The sequence below is a fragment of the Rhincodon typus genome, chromosome 18 (genome assembly GCF_021869965.1).
Source record: "Rhincodon typus isolate 14 chromosome 18, sRhiTyp1.1, whole genome shotgun sequence".
Classification (NCBI taxonomy): Eukaryota; Metazoa; Chordata; class Chondrichthyes; order Orectolobiformes; family Rhincodontidae; genus Rhincodon; species Rhincodon typus.
In genome coordinates, this window is record NC_063349.1 from 37299834 (window position 1) to 37319259 (window position 19426).

Below are 19426 nucleotides of genomic sequence, written 5' to 3' on the forward strand. Positions count from 1 at the left end.
AAAAAGAATCATTTGTTGGATTGTATGGAAATGTGGCAGAGCAAGGATGGCTTCCACAAAGAGCCTGCACAGGTATGATGGTCCAAATGACACCTTCTCTGCTGTAAGATTCTTTTTGACCAGGATGGATTAATTTCACTGTAGAAATGTGGAAACTTTTTAAGTATACAAATATGATATTTATAGGAATAATTAAAGGTTTCACAGAATAACAGCAATCCTGATGTATTTGGGTTAATTATGAGATTTTTATACATTTTTGTGTGGATGTCCATTTCCTCCTACTAGTGTGTCAGATCCATTGTTAACAGAGACGTCAATACTCCTGAATTAATTTCTAATGTTCAGGGGAATCCCAGACCTTTGCAAGGGCCAGGTGAACATGCAGAATGGAGAATGGTTTGCAACTCTCTAAATATTATCACAACAATGATTGCCAGGTGGCTGTTTAAGTATTGAGTTTGGAGATCTCTCAGTAAACAGTTAAAGTTGCAAAGTAAGAATTATATTAATTACAGTATTAATCATGCTTTCGAGAAACGTCAAGGAAAACTGTTTTTGAAAACATTTAAAAATGCATTTGACTTCTTGTACCAATAAATAGTAACTTCAGGTTGCAGGAATTTCAGGAAAATTAATATTCCATCGTAATTTGACATGAAAAATTATTCACCTACTCTTGATAATTACCTGCCATTGTAAACTATTAAAACTTCATTTGAAAAATGGCAGTACTTGTTTCTTAGTTATGTTTAAAGGTTTTAAAGGTCATTATCCCATGTCTACTGTAGCACAATGCCTTATTAAAATACCTTTCTAACTCCAGTTTACAACTGCAGTGTCTTCAGCACTATGATTGGAAAAGACTTATAACACTTGCTAATGATTGCTACAAGCATTCATTATTAATGGACAAAAACAACTCTTTAGAAACAAACTCTGGTAATTCTAACCTGGCCTCAGCCTAGAGATGTTTTAAAAATCTCTTGAAAAAGTTGTTTGGTATTAATTATGATGATTAGTATCTGATTTTATATCCAAAGAAAACACACCTGATATATGCAAAAGACGAGTACTGGTGTACACAAGATCAGAGATTAGGATTCAATCTATGTTTTGTCCAGAGGGATTTGATTGCAAAATTCTCTGCTGAAAAACTAATGAAAATGATTCGAGTTGGAGATCATATCTTCTGTCCACAGCGTTTAAAGAAAGAGCCAAGGTTTCGTTTTCACAACCTAATCTCTAATGTTTAACCTGAAAAGGGATTATTTATTTGTATTTTAAACACAGCTCAGTCGTGATTATTTCAAAAACCAACCAGACATGCCATCACAAACCTACAGCGTTCCTGATCAGAAATTTAATTAACTGGTGGCGGTAACAACAAAAACAATTCGAGGTGAATCTCAGATTTAATGTTCAGACAAGGTTTGATGGCATATACTGCAAAAGTCTGCAAACCTCCGTTCAACCATGTGCCATGTTTTGAGAGTCCATGCTGAAAAGACACAATGGTCTAATCAGTACACTGTAATTCCTTGTTGGAACGTTTAGTGACAAACAGAAGTTAGTTCATTCATTAATTTTCAATTTCTGTTGGCTAGCAGTGATGTTGGATGTCTTTTTTTTAATCAGTTTGGATTCCAGGGTGGGAGCCCACCGTGAGTTCGTAGAATTGCCAGACCCACGCATCCTTCCAGCGTATTGAGTTTCCTCACTAGCCAGATAACATTCAGACTTTGCACGGCAGTCCGGATGAACCAGTACTGTGAAGTCAGATCACACTGGCCACTGTACAAGTGTTCGCGTTGTACAATGAGAACCCCACTTTAGATCCATATGTTGATTACATGACATAAGCGCAGTAGTTTACTGGCTCTATACACGGATTTAAACAGAAACGCACGTAACTTTCAAAAAATACTTTAATAATCATGTAAATTCGGTAAAAAAAAACCGCTGTGCAATTGGAACATGGGTGGCCAACCACGCACTCCGCGCCTAGCGTCTGGTCAGGTTTGCGCTTCAAAAGGAAAATGTAGGAGATTTTCCCCATATGGGAGTCTTGAAGAAATTTGCTTTGATCTCACTTGGAAGGCGGTTAGAACAGCAAAACTCAATGTCTTCTTCAGCTGTCTTTCTACTGAGTCCAAGTGAAGTACTAAACGGATTGAATGCAGGCCTGAATGTTAATTCGGGAGATATGGGTAAAGGCCGCAAACACAAGTATTCAAGCGTTCTGACAGATGTAATGCAAATCTGGCTGTAGTCCCCATGAAGGTTAGATCGCGCACTGTGCAGTAACTTGTGTTTTTGACTCACAATCAGCGTGACTTACATCTAATTTCAGACCGATCGAGCAGGTCCAAATTGTTCAAATGGGATGCGGACGAAAATCGCGAGGCAAAGACATTCAAATAATTTTTGAGACACTTACCTTTATAGGGAGTATGTAGAGTTATTTTATAGTGCAAACGGTTTAACACGTTCAACAACGGTTGTGGAGTTCAGCCTCTTAAGACTAACAAAAAGAGCAATAGTTGTTTGCACAATCATTAAACGCTTGCCAGTAATTTGCTTCATGTACGACGTCTCAATACATAACATTGTCTAAAGGAACGTATCGATTTTAAGGAGAAAACGAATAGGTCTTTTTGATTTTGGTGTTCAAATGTTGAATGGGTTGGTAAGGTTTGATCTTGCCGTCTAAGCTACCACTGTAAGATTGTGTTTGTAGGGGGGCTTTCAATGAGAATTTCAACACCTCAATTCCCCACTCAGCAAAGAGTAAGAGTCAACTTCCTCAACAACCTCCTGGTCTGTATGTTGTGCGTTCATCCTCACTGTTCTAAGGCTGTTGCTTGGTATTGCTTCGTGTTTTGATAACGGCCGTCGAAAAACATACCAAGTTGCTGCTGTAAAGTTGCACTTCCTTAAAACCACCGTTACTTGTCCCAAAGGAGTTGCAAGTGTTGCTAGAGGATTCAGTGTAACCTTATTACACAAAGAGGCTAACAACTTTAAAGCAGGTTAAGGAGCATTTGAACAAACAACTCTCAATGTGTTTAAATACTTGCCAGCATGTTGTATTTTGACGCGGTTTTGCTGTTTTTCAAATAATGAACTGGTGCGTGCTAACAGTTCGTCATGTGTTTAAACTAAGACGTGAGAATGGAAATAAACCAACTCAGAAAATTTGACAGAAAATTCAACAAATGAAACAATATTGCACCCAAATGGCGCCCCATTCACTTTTCGGTTTCGTTAACCGCGAATTCCCGTCGTTGCGAATTTGACGACCACTTAAGAGCTTCGTTGACCCGTTTACACTTTGAGAGTGTTTGGTCAGCACGGAGTGTGAATTTGCCTGACACTTTGGTGAGGGAAAGCCTTGCACCTTAAAGGAAGCTGGTATAGGTGCAGCTGGCCCGCATCTGTAACGGTGTGAATTTGCTTCAGCCGTGAAATTAGCATACCCTGGGGAGCAGTAAAATTGCTGCATTACAATCTGCAGCCTGAGAAGCAACGTGCCTGAAGGTGGGGCAGATTTGGTCTGACTCGCACTCTTCAGGAGTGCTACACTATTGCTGAAAACATATTTGGGCTTAAAGAGAAAGCCACAACCTCATGGCATGTTTTATTGCGGAGGCGCACCGTAAAAGTTAGCCATTCCAACCATTTGAAATCAGTGTTCCCGGATTTCTATGAATAAAGCCCCAAAGCGATCAGCAATTACATGAGTTGATGTAATTTCAAATGTTGACATTTAAAACGACTCCTGCTAGGAGGTTATGCTGACAAGCTTTTAGCTTCACGTCCCTCGCCTCCCGGCCAAAGTTGAAACGCTGTTGGTCGGGGAAACAGAAATACAACTAGAAAATCTACCCAACGGCGCTAAAGTGACCCAGCCTCTGTGCCAATCCTGTTGATTGTGAAATGTGAAATCTAGCATCGAATGCAACACAAACTAGCTTAGCACTGCTTTTCTTAAGCAAAAATCGGTCAGTGGGGCACGAATGAGAATAAAACCTCAGTGGATGCAGTCCATTAAGTGAATTATAGAGTTGAGCAGCGGATACACCCGGCAACGGGTTACTGACCATTATAATGTCTCCGTATCTTCGAACAAATAGATTTTATGGATTATTTATGTTATTTGCATCTTATTAGGTTTTCAGCATAAATCTGTTAAAATAGAGAGTGATAATTAATTTTCTGATTTGCTTAACCCTGGTCCAGGAGTGATTGTCTTGCCTGATGGTTCAATGTCGGTTTCATTTTGCGCAATGTCCTATTTGTCTTGTGGGAGGAGACCTTCCAGACCCAACAAGGGTTAAAGAGATGCCCCATGGGACGGATCTAGGGTTAATGACGGGGTGGGGGGGGGGGGAGGGTGGATACTGGATGTCAGTAGTGTTACAGACTCAGAGTGTGTATATATAGAGCTCTTCTGTGTACGTTCGGGGCTCTTTTCTCTGACCCTTACCGAGATTTGTCTTAAAACTCCATCAATTGCTTTGATTATATCGAGAGCTTGGGCGAGTTCTGCGCTTCAGCCAAACCAGTTGGATTCGCCATTATGGATATTATGGTCGACTGCCACTTCTCTCCCTCCGACCTGTTTTATGATCATTCTTGCCTCTCGTCGCCCGAGGAGGCAGAGTTTGCGGATGAGTTTGAGCACGGCGCACTTGCGTTTCGAGATGATAAACTGGAGTCCCGCGAGCCTGAAGAAGAGAAACATGTCAGGGCCCCGAGCAGCCACCACCAGGCTGGGGGCCACTGTCTCCTCTGGGCTTGCAAAGCCTGCAAACGTAAAAGCTCCAGCACTGACAGGAGAAAGGCGGCCACCATGAGGGAAAGGAGGAGGCTTAAGAAAGTGAACCAGGCGTTCGAGACGCTGAAGAGGTGCACCAGCTCCAATCCGAGCCAGAGGCTGCCTAAAGTGGAGATTCTGAGGAACGCGATCAGTTACATCGAGAGTCTTCAGGAGCTCCTGAGGGAACAAGTGGCGAATTACTACAGCCTCCCAGACAATGTCAACTCAGAGCCAGGAAGTCCCACGTCCAACTGCTCGGACGAAATGGTAAGCAACGATTTAATAATCCCCATTCCCCTTCTCTAATACACACAGAATTAATGTGCATATCTATTTTTGCAGAATTAAAAGAAAATGCACTGCAAGATGTCTGTATTTAAGAGGAGCGAAATGGAACCTCTGGTTCAGAATCATTCTGTTTCATTCATCTGTTTGTCTCGGAACCCTCCGTTGTTTCTATGATCGATATGCTCGCTTGCTCTGGCAGATAACATGCGGCGTGTCTGTCTGTTTATGACATTAGCTCAGTGTGTTTCTTTGTATTACTAATGCGAGTCGAGAACATCTGGTTTTGGCGGCCCATTCCTAATTAAAATACTTGCCCATAAAATTTTCTTCTTTGCATCCTGAAGTAAAACCTGGTCTGTACGAGTTTCTAAAATATCGATTACAAGTCTGTTCGTAAAAGCGGCTTTGTCATTTCATAGAGCTTTGTAGCTGATGACTTTTTTTTCCTTCTGATAAAGAATGATGAACTGTGCCTGAGCGTGTATAAGGAAACGTTTCACCATTTCATTCTTTTGTCCGACATCTGCCTTCATGTGTTCGTGTAAGATCTGGAATGATACCAAGCTTCACAAATTGACATTTAAAATGGGTTGCAATGGATAACAAACGGAACTCGTTGTTACATTAAGGTCAAAAAGGTTGATTTTACCAAATGCATTTCAATCTTAAATAATCGTGAACCAACTAACGGAGCAATTATCAAAATACTTATAAAAGAACCGATACGGTCCCTTTAGAAACAAATTGTCCCTCAATACTGTCCAAGAGAGGATCCAAGCTCAATCTAAGTAGTTAACAATGAGACTGTTTATTCAGGTGCATGCAACATTTCAATTCGCTTATCAGTAAATTGATTTTCGGTTACTTTTCCCAAGTAACATCAAAATAGCTGCGCTGTGCTACTGCCCCGACCAGACCGGTCTTTATCCATGTTTTAACTCTGTGGAGTGTTTGGGTGTTCACAAGGCGGCATAAGGGAAACCACGAAGGATGGGGCCAGCAATGAGAATGGTCAAAAAGTTGCATTCGCAGTTGTCGGACAATCTTTCTGTGACTCATTCCGTTAATTAACTTGGGGGGGGGGGGGGGGGGGGGGGGGTGGGAAGGGAAAAGAGGAGCTAAACAACTTCATTAGTACTTGCTGGAAATTAGATGAAATGTTCTCTGTAGCTCAGGGTTTGAGTTAGATGGCGCCTGGGTCTCATTATGTGTGACCGACTGCTTCTTCTCGCCACTTCATTCAAAGTTGCTGCCACACACATTGATCTCTTTGGATGCAGGGATGATGACTTTCCCACCTCTGCACATTCTGCTCTCCACAGGAGCCGAAAGCAGCAGCAAACTGAAGCCTGTGTTATTTGAAACAACAACTAGTGAAACATTCTTACAGCACTACGTTTTTGACTATCAGAGCCAAAGCTTTAATATGAAGTTAGTATGGGAAAATCTGACCTGGCACAATTAATGTAGCTTCCGTTAACTGCAGAGACATGCAATTCATTTTCCATGGATAACACAATGCACATTTCTGTACAGGCATACAGACAGACCTCATGCTTTGTGTGAGAAAACCGTGGTGTGGCAAAGAACCCAACTATGTCTAATCAACAGATGGGTTTATTTCCGTCCAGGGGTAATCATTGTTTTACTCATTCAAGCCTCCTGACGCACACAGTATAAAGTCACTTGTTACGATGAATTTATATAAAGGTTTAACTGAAAGGTTTGGAGGATTTTACTTTGATATCCTTTGTTTTTGCAGATGGGATGCAACAGCCCCGTCTGGTCTAGGAGGAACATCAGTTTTGACCGCATTTATTGTTCGGAATTACAGAACGGTACATTTTAACGTTTTTTGTGAAATCATTTTACAGCTCATCACAAGTCTACCTTGAAACTGACGAAATTAGATATTAACTCTTAAGGCGCAGTCTATGAAAATGACAAGAACACGAGGCTTTCCAGTTAAAGAAGCTATTAATAGTAGATTGTTTCCTAACCCACGGTCGAAATGACAGCTTCTAGTTTGAACCCCTCCGATTGTAAAGCAATAACTACTTTAAATCTAAACTCATTACTTGAGGTCCTTCGCACAGTATACCCAAACAAAATACAGCCAGTAGTACAGTTTTTTTCCACGAAAAGTTTGAGAGAATACTGAACGCGGCAGAGTGAAACAGCGGGTATTCCTGAATGGGTCTGGGAATCTGTTTTACTTTCACGTGATTTTTTTAAAATGAGAGCACTTGGTTCACGGTAGCCAGTTTTTTAAATAATGCAATGGTTACTCTCGTAAAGGCCAGCGGCATTTTAAGTATAACAAATGTGTATGAGGGAACAAATAATGGCACATTGCTTTAAAATAACGACTAAGAGTGAAGAGAGAGTTTAGTACATTTCTACAGATGTATAAAGTATGTTAGTTATGTTGTTTACATATTTGTTGAGGTTTGCGCACTTATCGCCACACGGCCATTTCTTTTTATATATTTATATAGTTTGTTCCAGCAGCCGAGGTGTGTCAGTTTCCAGTCTGGACTACCTGTCTAACATAGTGGAGCGGATTTCACCTTCCCTGGAGCGCTGTCCTGTTTCAGGTCAGGACGGAAGGACCATATCTCCGCCTGTCAGCGATTCCTCGCAGCCCACCACTCCTAGCCAGCCGGTATATCACGTTCTCTAAACCCTCAAGCCGCCGGTCTTCACTATGGCCGCTTCCACCGCAGAACACAACCCTTGTATTCAAAGCTTCAATCATAAGTTGTTCTATAAGTTAGACCATGTTCTATTGTATATTTGTAAATAGCATAATGTTCGTTAGTCGCCAACAATATAATTGTATTTAAGAACTGAATAAAATCCCGAAAGACATTTTATAAATCTCATCATTCTCGCTTTCCCGTTCCAGTCCTGCAGCATCCATAGCATAACAACTGCGTTTCAAACCTGTGACATTCCTCATTTATTATCACTGTCAGAGGGAGAGCGTTTAGAAACTGATTTCAAAAATAACACGAGAGTTAGGCAAGCCTTGAAAACAATCCCAAGCATCATTCTTCTTCGGAAAATCTATCATGCTTCTGACGAAGAAATATTTCTTGTGAGATTTTCTGCAGCCTAGTTTTTTTAAAATACACTACGATTCGTTAATTGAATGTGACCATTTCTTACCAGAAGTTCATTTGCAAGCGTCTTGTCTTCCAACTGCTTTGGTTATATTTTTATGACTTACCATTAAAGACCTTAGGCCATTGCAACTTTGCAAATGAGCTAGAATCCACCAAGGTCTTGTTGCCCAGTGGTAGTGTCACTGTCTCTGGCCTAGAAGATCTGGGTTCATGTCTCACCTGCCGTGAAGAAGTGTCATAGTATGTCTGAACAGGTTGACTTAAAAATAATTTTAAAGAAATGCATATCTAAGCTACTTCTCCTAAGAAATGGTTTGAATTTAAGCAAATCTCTTTGCAAGCTTGGTGTTACATTTGATCCTTAGATGAGCCTTTAACCTTATATTTGTGCCATTACAAAGTATTTCCACCTTTGTAACCACCCAGCCTCACCCCTGTCTCAGCACATCTGCTGCTGAAACTCTTATAAATGTCTTTGTTACTTCACATTTCAAATATTCCAATGTGCTCCTGCTGCTTTCTCGTATTCTATCTTCATTGACCCTGAGGTAATCCAGAATTCTGCTGCCTGTGTTTTAACTTATTGCAAGTCCCATTCCCTATCATCCCTGTGCTCACTTCTCTGCATTGTTTCCAGGTCAAGTGAGCTCTTGATTTTAAAATTCTCATCACTTGCTTTCAAATTCATCCCTCTCTATCTATGTAATCTGTTCTAGTGTCACAACCTTCCAACATGTTAGTGCTTCATTAAATCTGACCTCAACTGTATTCCTAATTATAACTGCTGCACCATTAGTGGCTTGTGCCTCCAGCTGTTAGGGCCCAAACTTTAAATATCCTCCTTACTTCTCTTACCTGTATTGCTCAATTTCCTCTTTCAAAACACACCTTAAAATCTACATCTTTGACTAAGATTGCATTCATCTGACCTACTACCTCTTTATGTGGCTGGGCATCATACTTTGTTTTGCAATACTCCTGTGAAATGCCTTCAGATGTTTCATTGCAATAAAGGCACTGTATAAACATAAGCTGCTGTTTCATCATGAAGAAGATTCCAGAATATTGTGGAAAGATTTAGTCAATTAAAATTTGCTATAGTTGCTCCATTACTGGGCCTTAGAATATGTTTAACTTTACCTTTTCTCACTCATTTTTCGCTACCCTTTGGAATTGTTTTTGAATCATGAGAATTAGGAGAACCCAACTAATCTTTGGGAGTGCACTTATTTTGTAATGTAAATATTGACAGTAAATATTTAATTAACATTAAACCTTCCATCCACTTCTTGATGCCAGTTTTGACATTCTGTTTGAAAACTATTGTCACTTTACAAAAATGTTATCAATTGAACACACCTCCTTCTCTCATAATAGGTTGCAGGTAGAAATGGAAGAAAAAAAGTCACAGTTTCATCATCTCAGCAGTGATTGTAGTCTACTTTTATGGGTCAGGATTCACCAACTGGGCTTCTACCTAATGCCAAATAAAGAACACAAGGACATGGTAGAGAAATGGAGGAGTGTTCCCAAAACCAGAACTGAAAAGTGGAGTTATTTTAATATTAGTGTAAGGGCAATTTCTGTGCCACAGCAACATAGCATAAGCAGTTTATCATGTTAGTGTCTTTACATTATGTGCAAGACCTCCCAGAAAAAGTAAGCACACATTGTTTTGACTTTTCATGCATCTTGGAAGTGCAGCTGTTGTCAGACAAATGGTTTAAGTTTAAACTTAAAAAGAATGCAGGTGGTTCCCTGAACTTTTTAAATAATTTATAAAGAGTTGAATGTCAGGTCTACTTGTATTTACACTAAAAATACATGTCACCAACATCATTCTGAAAATCATGGGTATAGTAGAACTGGATATCTCATACCAATGATTCCACTACATCACCATTGCCAAATGAACAACAATTTTAGTGGAGAGCAACAGTCACATTTACTAGTAGCATTACAAAGTGGAGAGACAGATCTCTGCATACACACTGAAACTAAGGCACTGAGCAGAATTTACCTACACCCAGCAGCCATATTTTGCTTCTCTGATTGAGAAAAAGAAAGGTGCTATCAACTTTTTTCAACCAACAAGGAATAGAAAAGCAATCTCTCTTGCATTACAAAAAGTACCTAAAATATGATTTCATTACTGATTATACGTCAGACAGCATAAATTAAAATTGAGGTAATACAGCTTCTTCGCAATTTAAAGAAAATAAAGAATTTGAACAACATCATGCTTCATCATGTCTCACAGAAATGTTCAAATTTCAAGACAGACAATGAAATTTTAAGTGAAATGTTTGATGCTTTGTAGCAAAATGGAGACCAGTTTGTACATAACATCATACCAGGCAACAATAATTAAGTGAATAAGCAGTCAATCTGCCATTGGTTGTATCGATTGGTGCAGGAACATCGATCATGCCACCTGGAAAATTTTCCATGCTTCTTTAATATTCACTACAGAATGTGGCAGACAGGATTTCAGTTGAATATCACCTTGAAAGGATGACATCTCCAGTTAACATTCCCTAAGTTTCAGAGCGTTAGCCTATCCCACTATAGATTCAGCCCAAATCACACATCCAAGTGTGAGAATGCAATTTAAATTCATTTATTTCAATAAATGAAACAGGGTTTACATTAACATCACTATTTCATGTTTTTGCCATTGTCACAATAAAATGTAACCTGCGTTTTCTACAATACTTTTGTGGCATTCAACATGGTTGACAATTTCAAACTACTTCATCATCTCTTCCTCAAGCATATGTCTAATAATACTGTATCTGAGTCCACTCAGCCCATAGCCTGCACATCTCCTGCTAGGTTTTGTCCTGCCTCTTATATATAATCACCTTGAGAGCAAGACTCCATCCTTAGTCCCATTTTCCTAATTCAGATGATAATTGCGGTAACACATCACTTTGTTTGTTGGGCTTTGTCATAACTACAGAGTATATGGACTATTAATCTTTAAATGTCATTGACCTACTTAAAAACCCTGGACTTTGGTTTGAAAGAACAGTTAAAAATGAGCCGGAACATCTGACCTGAAAGTAACCAAGCTTCAGGAATTTACAAAGGAATGTCTAAGCAACATGGCTGAAATTGTCTACAAAACTCTGAAATGTTATCCATGGATAATTATCTGGACATTACATTTCATCAATATATAGTTCACAATGAGACTTTCATATTTCTGTGGGCATGAGACTTCTTGGCTATAGGTTTTTCTTGTACAAAAACATGCCAAAATCTGTTATACAAAGAGAAATTGAACAACCTTTCCCCCTATATATATACATGTAAATATCTAAGGATTGAATGAGACTTATAACAATGGATCAAAGAAACTGATTGTTAAAAACAGACTGTCCGACTGTGAGCCAAGAAGAAGTGTCCAGACTTTGAAAATGCCTATTGTGAGGAACAATAGTTATAAGTCTCTGTTTTTGCTAAAGAAAACTAATATCCAGTGACAAGAAGTTGAAGAACACCTCATAGAATGTAACATCTCTCTCTTTTTGGAAGCAGAATTGCTTGGAATTGATCAGTTCTGAATGAAAACCAACAGTGAACTGCGATCTTTTAAGACATAGAAATCTGCTCTGCACAATTACATTTAGAAGAATAACTGAAACAGCTCACCTGCAACCTCCACTGGAAAATAATATCAGAATTTGAACATACATTTCCTTGACATAACTGTATATTTTTTTCAATTCCACCTCTCTTCACCCTGTACTTTATTCTAGTTGTTGCATGTTGTTGTGTGTATGCCACAGAATTCATGGTGGGTTTTTGTCTTTGAATTAAGTTTATGCCATACTCGAGTGAGTTTAGGTAAACAAACTCCTCAATTTTGATTGCCTCAAGAGATTTGGGTTTGTTTGTTTGTTGTTTTGCACAAGGTCAAATACACATTGAATTGAAAAGCAAACCTTTCTTAAATTCAAGATGTTACACCAGCATCAGGAGTGAAAAGAGAGGAATTAATTCATCCCTCATTTCAAACTACTTCATCATCTCTTCCTCAAGCATACGTCTAATAATACAGGCTTGTTACAGGCTTAAACATGTTCATAAACTTTGGAATGAATCTTGCAGATTTTTGGGTAAGTGCAAATCAAGTTGAGTTTGGTTGAGTGATTCTCAACGCAAGGGGGAGTGAGTTTTCTCATCTCACCTTACCAAACATATTACGTTAACCAATGTTTCAACTCTTACAGTAAGGATCGCATTTGATTTCTGTCCTATCTTACCATGTGTTTTTCCCAGAACAACTCACTATTCACCAGCGATCCCTTGTGCCTGTCACATTTAAAAGGCAATTGCGCACCCGGATGAGCATTGTCAGTGTGGAGTTCCCTTGCACTCTTTTTGATATTTGCACTGGAAATGAAGGAGTGGGGAAATCATTACGATGCTTTGTAGGCAGGGTCCTGGAACTCTAACTGGACAGGGTAGTAAACTGGTGGGACTTCCTCAACTCCTGGGCCAACAATGAAGGCCATGATCGCAGAACATGACAGACAGCTTGGTCTAAGGTTGCTATCTAGGTTAGAGCAATCTCAGCTATCTGGAGGAATGCCCAGCACTGTAGGAAGAATGTTAATGTTCTTCACCAGTCATCAGCATCTTTTCTCTCATCTCACACTCACTCTATCTCTGCTACTGCACCCGCCTCCCTCCAAGGCTCATGCTCTACGATTTTCACTAATGTATGCCACATTGAGTCATAGAATCATACAGCACAGAAACAGACCCTTTGGTCTAAACCTACTGAACATATTCCCAAACTAAACTAGTCCCAACTGCCTCTTCCTAGCCTATATCCCTCCAAATCTTTCTTATTCATGTACTTATCCAAATGTCTTTTAAACGGTAAAATGTACCCACATCCATCACTTCCTCAGGAAGTTCATTCCACATGCAAATGTAAAACATTTGCCCCTCATGTCTTTTTAAAATCTCTCTCCTGTCACCTTAAAAATGTTCCCCCGAGTCATGAAATCTCCCATCCTCTGGAAAAGACCAAACTACCATTAACCTTATCTATACCCCTCATTCTTTTATAAACATCTATAAGGTTGCCTCTCACTTCCTATGCTCCAGTGAAAAAAAGCACCAGCCTTTCATCCCCACTTGTCCTTGTCCACCTCAACCTGTGACACCACCAGCTCTGCATGCCCTCACCTGCTTGAAAAACTTCTCCAACTTCACCAACAGTAATGTCTGTGCCACCTACTTGTGTCTCCTATGATACCTGCCCTTTCTCATTCCAGGAGCAAAACAGCACAAAATAGGATTAAAAGAGTCAAGATGAATGCTGGGATGCATTTCTTCCTCCTTATAGGGAGAGAATCCTGACTCAGAATGCCTTGAGCAGAACCTGGATTGGTTTCGGAGGCTATCCTTGATTTACTTTGCTGGGATCCCTTCAGCAAAGGCTGTTAATTGAGACTTACTAACAACTATTAAAAAAAAACAAAAGAACTGCGGATGCTGTAAATCAGGAAGAAAAACAAAGTTGCTGGAAAAGCTCAGCAGGTCTGGCAGCATCCATGGAGGAGAAAACAGAGTTAACGTTTCCTGTCCGGTGACTCTGAGGAAGGGTCACCAGACCCGAAACATTAACTCTGTTTTCTCCTCCACAGGTGATGCCAGACCTGCTGAGCTTTTCCAGCAACTTTGTTTTTGTTCTTACTGACAACTATGAAAAGTTTCTTGGTTTTGTGACTCTGCCATATGGAATGACATTACAATTGTAATATGAACCTGATATATCTAGTTGAAGGACAATGGACAAAAAGGCAAGACAAGGCATAGGTGCTGCAAACATCTATGTAGACACAGAGTGAGCACTATGACAGCCATTGGAGAGCTCAAATAAGCATTGTTGAATCCCTGAGAGCAAAATGCCCTTGTTCCAGCATCACAAATACAGTTGCTGGTGTATCATTGAGTGTAGAAGTCTCCTGTAGGTGGATTGGACATATCCCATGAGAGCTCATTAAGGTTGGTACATGTTAGTTGCTGTCTGTGGATGTGGTGTGTGTGCGTGTGGCCAGTGGCAATGGTGTGTATCCGAGATGTTGGTGCCTGATGTTCAACATGGATGTCTTTGAAGCAAGAGATAAGTTGAATCCACCAAGAATCCATTCTGGTTTCCACGTTCAGTTCCCCCGATGGCTAATTTGTATGGTGAGTATAGTAAGATCACAACCAATGGCAAGTTAGACTTTTAACATTTTTGCAAAAAATTTCATCTGACACTTCTTCAGCCATTCCATAACTTGTCTATACCCTCTTGATGCTTATCACTATTCTCTTCACAAATTTTGAAATTATGCCCTGCACACAAAAGTTTAGATCATTAATGTTTATCAAGAGAAGCAGAGACCCCAACACAAATCTCTGGGCTATCCCGAATATATATCTTCCTACAGTCCAAGAAACAATTATTCAACACTAATTTCTGTTTCTGTAACTCGGCCAATTTCATATCCTTGTTACAATTATCTTTTAATTCCAAGAGTCTAACCTTGCTGACCAGCCTATTATGTGGCACTTCATCATATGCTTTTTGAATGTTAATGTGCACCACATCAATCACATTACAGTCATTAGAATGGAATGAGAAAACCAAACTATTTTAACAATTTTAGTCTGTATCTATCAATTAAATACAACAACTTGTTGCCTCTTGATTCATTTGAATGGGAACCAGATGACAAGATGTCCTTTAGGTCTAGCACTTGGAGGAGTTGCACATCAACATTCAATCATGTGTTTTTTGAGCTTAGGCTGTCTCCTGAAACACTGCAATTTGCACATAAATAACAGTGAATATCATTAACCTCATTTTTACTTTTGCAGCAGAATTTAGCTTAATCTGTAAATTTATGCTCAATCTCCAAATGCTGATGATAACAAATTTATGTTTTCTTTACCTCATTAGGCTCCATGACCATCTAGTCATGAATGAGTGAGATCTTCTTTCAACATAACATCAGCAAGAGTAAAGCCATTCTATTTGATACTTATCAAAGAATCTGCACAGCAAACTTTAATTTCACCCCTTCATAATCTAGTTCTTCAAGCTGAACTCAAAATAGTGTGCCTCCTCAATGATCTTTGAGTTTGAACAGAGCCTTAAAACTAGATCTTATTTTCCAGTAAGTATATTTACTTACTGGGCGTGCCTCACTCCCTACCCAGTTATCTCTGAAAACTAGAGTGTTGTCTTCTTTTGACTAAATTTCTTCCATGTTGTCTTCACTGGGTTTCTGGGCTCCAGGAGAAATTAATGGGAATTAAAATTGGTAAGTGTTGGGGACCTGATATCAAACATCTCAGGTTGTTGAAGGAGGTGATTACAGAGATAGTTGATTCATTACATTTGTCTTCCAAAATTCCATAGATTTTGAAAAGATTCTTGCAGATCAGAAGCTAGCAATTGTCATCTCACTATTTAAGAAGGTAGCGAGAGAGAACAGGAACCTTCAGAACTGTTAGCCTTAAATCCATATTAGGGGAATGCTAGAATCTATTATAAAGGATGTGATAAATGGACACTTGGATAATAATGATTGGAATGGGCATTGTCATCACAGATTTACAAATGGGAACTCTTGGAGATTTTTCAGGAAATCTTTCATTTACTTGTGGGATGTGGGTGTGTCTAGCTGGCCAGCATTTACTGCCCATCTCTAGTTGCCCTTAAGAAGGTGGTGGTGAGCTGTCTTCTTGAACCACTGCAGTCCATCTACTGCAAGTAGACCCACACTGTACATGGAGTACTGCATAAAGTTTGGTCTCCTGATCTCAGGAGAGATATCATTGTCATACAAAGGGTGTAATGAAGGTTTACCAGACTTAATTCTGGAATGGCAGAACAGTCCTATGATGAAAGACTGAGCAAACTGGGCCTGTGTTCTCTAGAGTTTTGAAGAATAAAAGGTGATCTCATTGAAAATTATAACATATTTAAAAGGATAGACAGGGTAGATGAAGGTAAAAAGTTCCCATCATTGTATTAAATGATGGAATTTAATACAATTTTGGAAATTTTTTACTTCATCTACCCTGTCTATGGGCTGAATGGCCTACTCCTTTTCCTATGTTTTTATCCAAAATAATGTCAGCTACATTCTACATTGCATTAACCCCAATATCTATCAGTTTTGTTCTTTCTGATCTCTCCTGCTCCATATCCTTGAAACACATCAAATTCAAACGATTCAAATTCATATAGAAAGTCCTGAATGGCAAAGATCCCTCAGAATCTGTAATATCTTCCATCCATAGTATCTTACATCCTTTACTCTTTCAACACTGATCACTTACAGGTTGTGAACACACTGTCCTTGTCAGCACCCTTAATCACCTTATTTCCACAGCCTCCATTATTTCTATCATGTTTCTACAATTCCCATCCTTCTTCAAAAATCTTTTCAAAATCTATCTTTTTAAATACACCTTTGGTCTCTTCTTCTAATTATCACCCATCACTGCTTGATATTCTAACAAATCCTCATCACGTGCTTTGAGATGTTTTACTGTATTAATTGGTTTTATTAGTATCATTGTTAAAATGAAATATAAGCAGTGTGTGCAGCAAGCCAATCAATGTTTCTGAAGGCAGAAAATAGTAATGTTTTGTCTACAATTCTTCATCAACATTACATTTTCTCTGTTTTTATGGTATACCACTTTGATCAAGTGCTGAAGCCCCAATTTGAATTTGAAGCAGAAATCAGATGAGTTGGCTCTTAGGTAGGTGGTCAGTAGTCCTGACCTATTCACTCTCAGGAGGTTTTAACTCCTGAAACTCATCTGCATGCTAACGGAAAGCTTACCGCTTGAAATGTCTGGGAAGCTCGCTGTCAGCCTGCTGGTAGAGTGCAGTACCAAGCAGCAGGACAAAATGGTAGGGACCAAAGAAATGCTGAGGTAGTTCATTTTAAGCCCATAAACCCAAAGCTGGAGAGGCCTAAACACTTCTTAATGGGTTGGACAAAGTTAGCATGGATTTTTGAAAGGCAGGTCATGCTTAACAAATCTGCTGGAGGTTTTTTGAGAATAAAACTAATAGATAAGAAAGAACTATTGGATGTTATGGGTTTTCAGAAGGCTTTCGATAATGTGGGCAAAATTAAAGCATGTTGGACTGGGGTATTATTTTGAAATAGATTGAGGATTCATTGCTAGGCAGGAAATAGTGAGTGGGAATAAATGGGTCTTTCTCTGGGTGGCAGGCAGTGATTAGTGTTGTATTGCAAGGATCGGTGCTTGGGTCCCAATTATTCAGGATAAATATATATAGATGAGTGAAACAAAAGCAATATTTCCAAGTTTTCTGATGATGCAAAACTGTTGTGAGCTGTGAGGAGATGCAAGGAAACTTCAAGGTGATTTAGGCAAATTGAGCGAGTGGTAAAACAGATGGCAGATGCAGTACAATGTGATTAAACATGAAGTTATACACTTTGGTGTGAAAGAAGGAAAGCAGAGTATTACTTAGATTGTGATATATTGGGAAATGTGGATATACAAAGGGATCTGGGTGTGCTTGTATACGAAAGTAAACAGGCAGGTGCAGCAAGCAATTAGGAAGGCAATTAGGCTTCATTGTAAGAGGATTTGAATTCAGAAATAGAGATGTTTTACTACAGTTATACAGGGCCTGCTGAGACCACACCTGGAGTATTGCATGTACTTTTGGTCTCCCTACTCAGAAAGGGTATACTTGCTATAGAAGGAGTGAAGCAGAGGTTCACTAGGCTGATACTGGAAATGGTAGGACAGCCCTATGAAAAGAGATTGGTGTAACTGGGCCTGTATTTACTAGAGTTTAGAAGGATGAGAATAGATTTGATTGAAATGCATAAAATTCTAATAAGGCTGAACAGACTAGATAAAGGGAGAAAAGTTACCTGGTTTGGGAGTCTAGAACCAGGGGTACACTCTCAGGATAGGGGGTAGGTCATTGAGGACTGAGATGCAGATAGACTTTTTTCACTCAAAGGTTGTGAACCTGTGAACTTCTATCACAGAAGGCTATGGAAACCATCACTGAATTTCAAGAAAGTGACAGATGATTTTTTAGATATTAAAAACTTCAAGGCCATAGGAAAAAGCGGGAAAATGGCATCAAGATAGAGGATCAGCTTTGATTATACTGAATGGTGGATCAGGTGTGAATGGCTAAATGGCCTACTCCTGCCCCTGGTTTCTATGTTTCATAGATAGCTTGCTATTGGACTTGTATTCCACAAGAAATGTAAACAAGGAGGTAAGCAGACTTTCCTTATTGTTTAAAATAAGAACCAAAAGAACTGCTAATGCTGTAAATCAGGAACAAAAACAGAAGTTACTGGAAAAGCTCAGCAGGTCTGACAGCATCTGTGAAGAAAAAATCAGAGTTAATGTTTTGGGTCCAGCAACCCTTCCATTAGTTCCAAGGAAGGGTCACCAGATCTGAAACGTTAACTCTGATTTTTCTTCACAGATGCCGCCAGACCTGCTGAGCTTTTCCTGCAACTTCTGTTCTTTTTCACCTTATTGTTCCTTTGCTTTTCTGGATCCTTTTTCTGTTGCTGGACTTGGCGGTATACAAACAATCATTTCATAAGAATCGTCATAGAATCCCTACAGTGTGGAAACAGGCCTTTCGGCCCACCAAGTCCACACAGACCCTTAAAGCATCCCATCCAGACACATCCCCCTATAACCCACCTAATCTACACATCCCTGAACACAATGGGCAATTTAGCATGGCCAATCCACCTAGCCTGCACATCTTTGGACTGTGGGAGGAAACCGGAGCACCTGGAGGAAACCCACACAGACACGGGGAGAATGTGTATACTCCACACAGACAGTCACCCAAGGGTGGAATCAAACCCGGGTCCCTGGCACTGTGAGGCAGCAGTGCTATCCACTGAGCCACTTTCTTCCCTCAGATCCATGATTCAAACAGACATTGAACCAGATGACAGCATCAAGGAACAATCTGCATATTTGAAGAAGAACCCTGCATTTTCAGTGGCTTTCCTCCCCATTTGCTCAGGAGAATAGGTTAAAATTGTAGCATGTGGAATGAGTTGCACAAACACTTTTAACTGTCTGACTGATCAAATTAAAATTGCCCCCTAAGTACGTGTTTAGTTGAGAA

At 39.6% G+C, this 19426-nt stretch overlaps 1 protein-coding gene across 1 annotated transcript; it reads left to right on the forward strand.

Annotated features, from left to right (window-relative positions):
• The first annotated feature begins 4582 nt into the window (after positions 1–4582).
• myf5 (myogenic factor 5) lies at positions 4583–7793 on the forward strand. Its single transcript, XM_020517891.1, has 3 exons — positions 4583–5089; positions 6873–6948; positions 7609–7793. Exons 1-3 carry the CDS (start codon positions 4583–4585, stop codon positions 7791–7793), a joined length of 768 nt encoding a protein of 255 aa, XP_020373480.1.
• The last annotated feature ends 11633 nt before the right edge of the window (positions 7794–19426 follow it).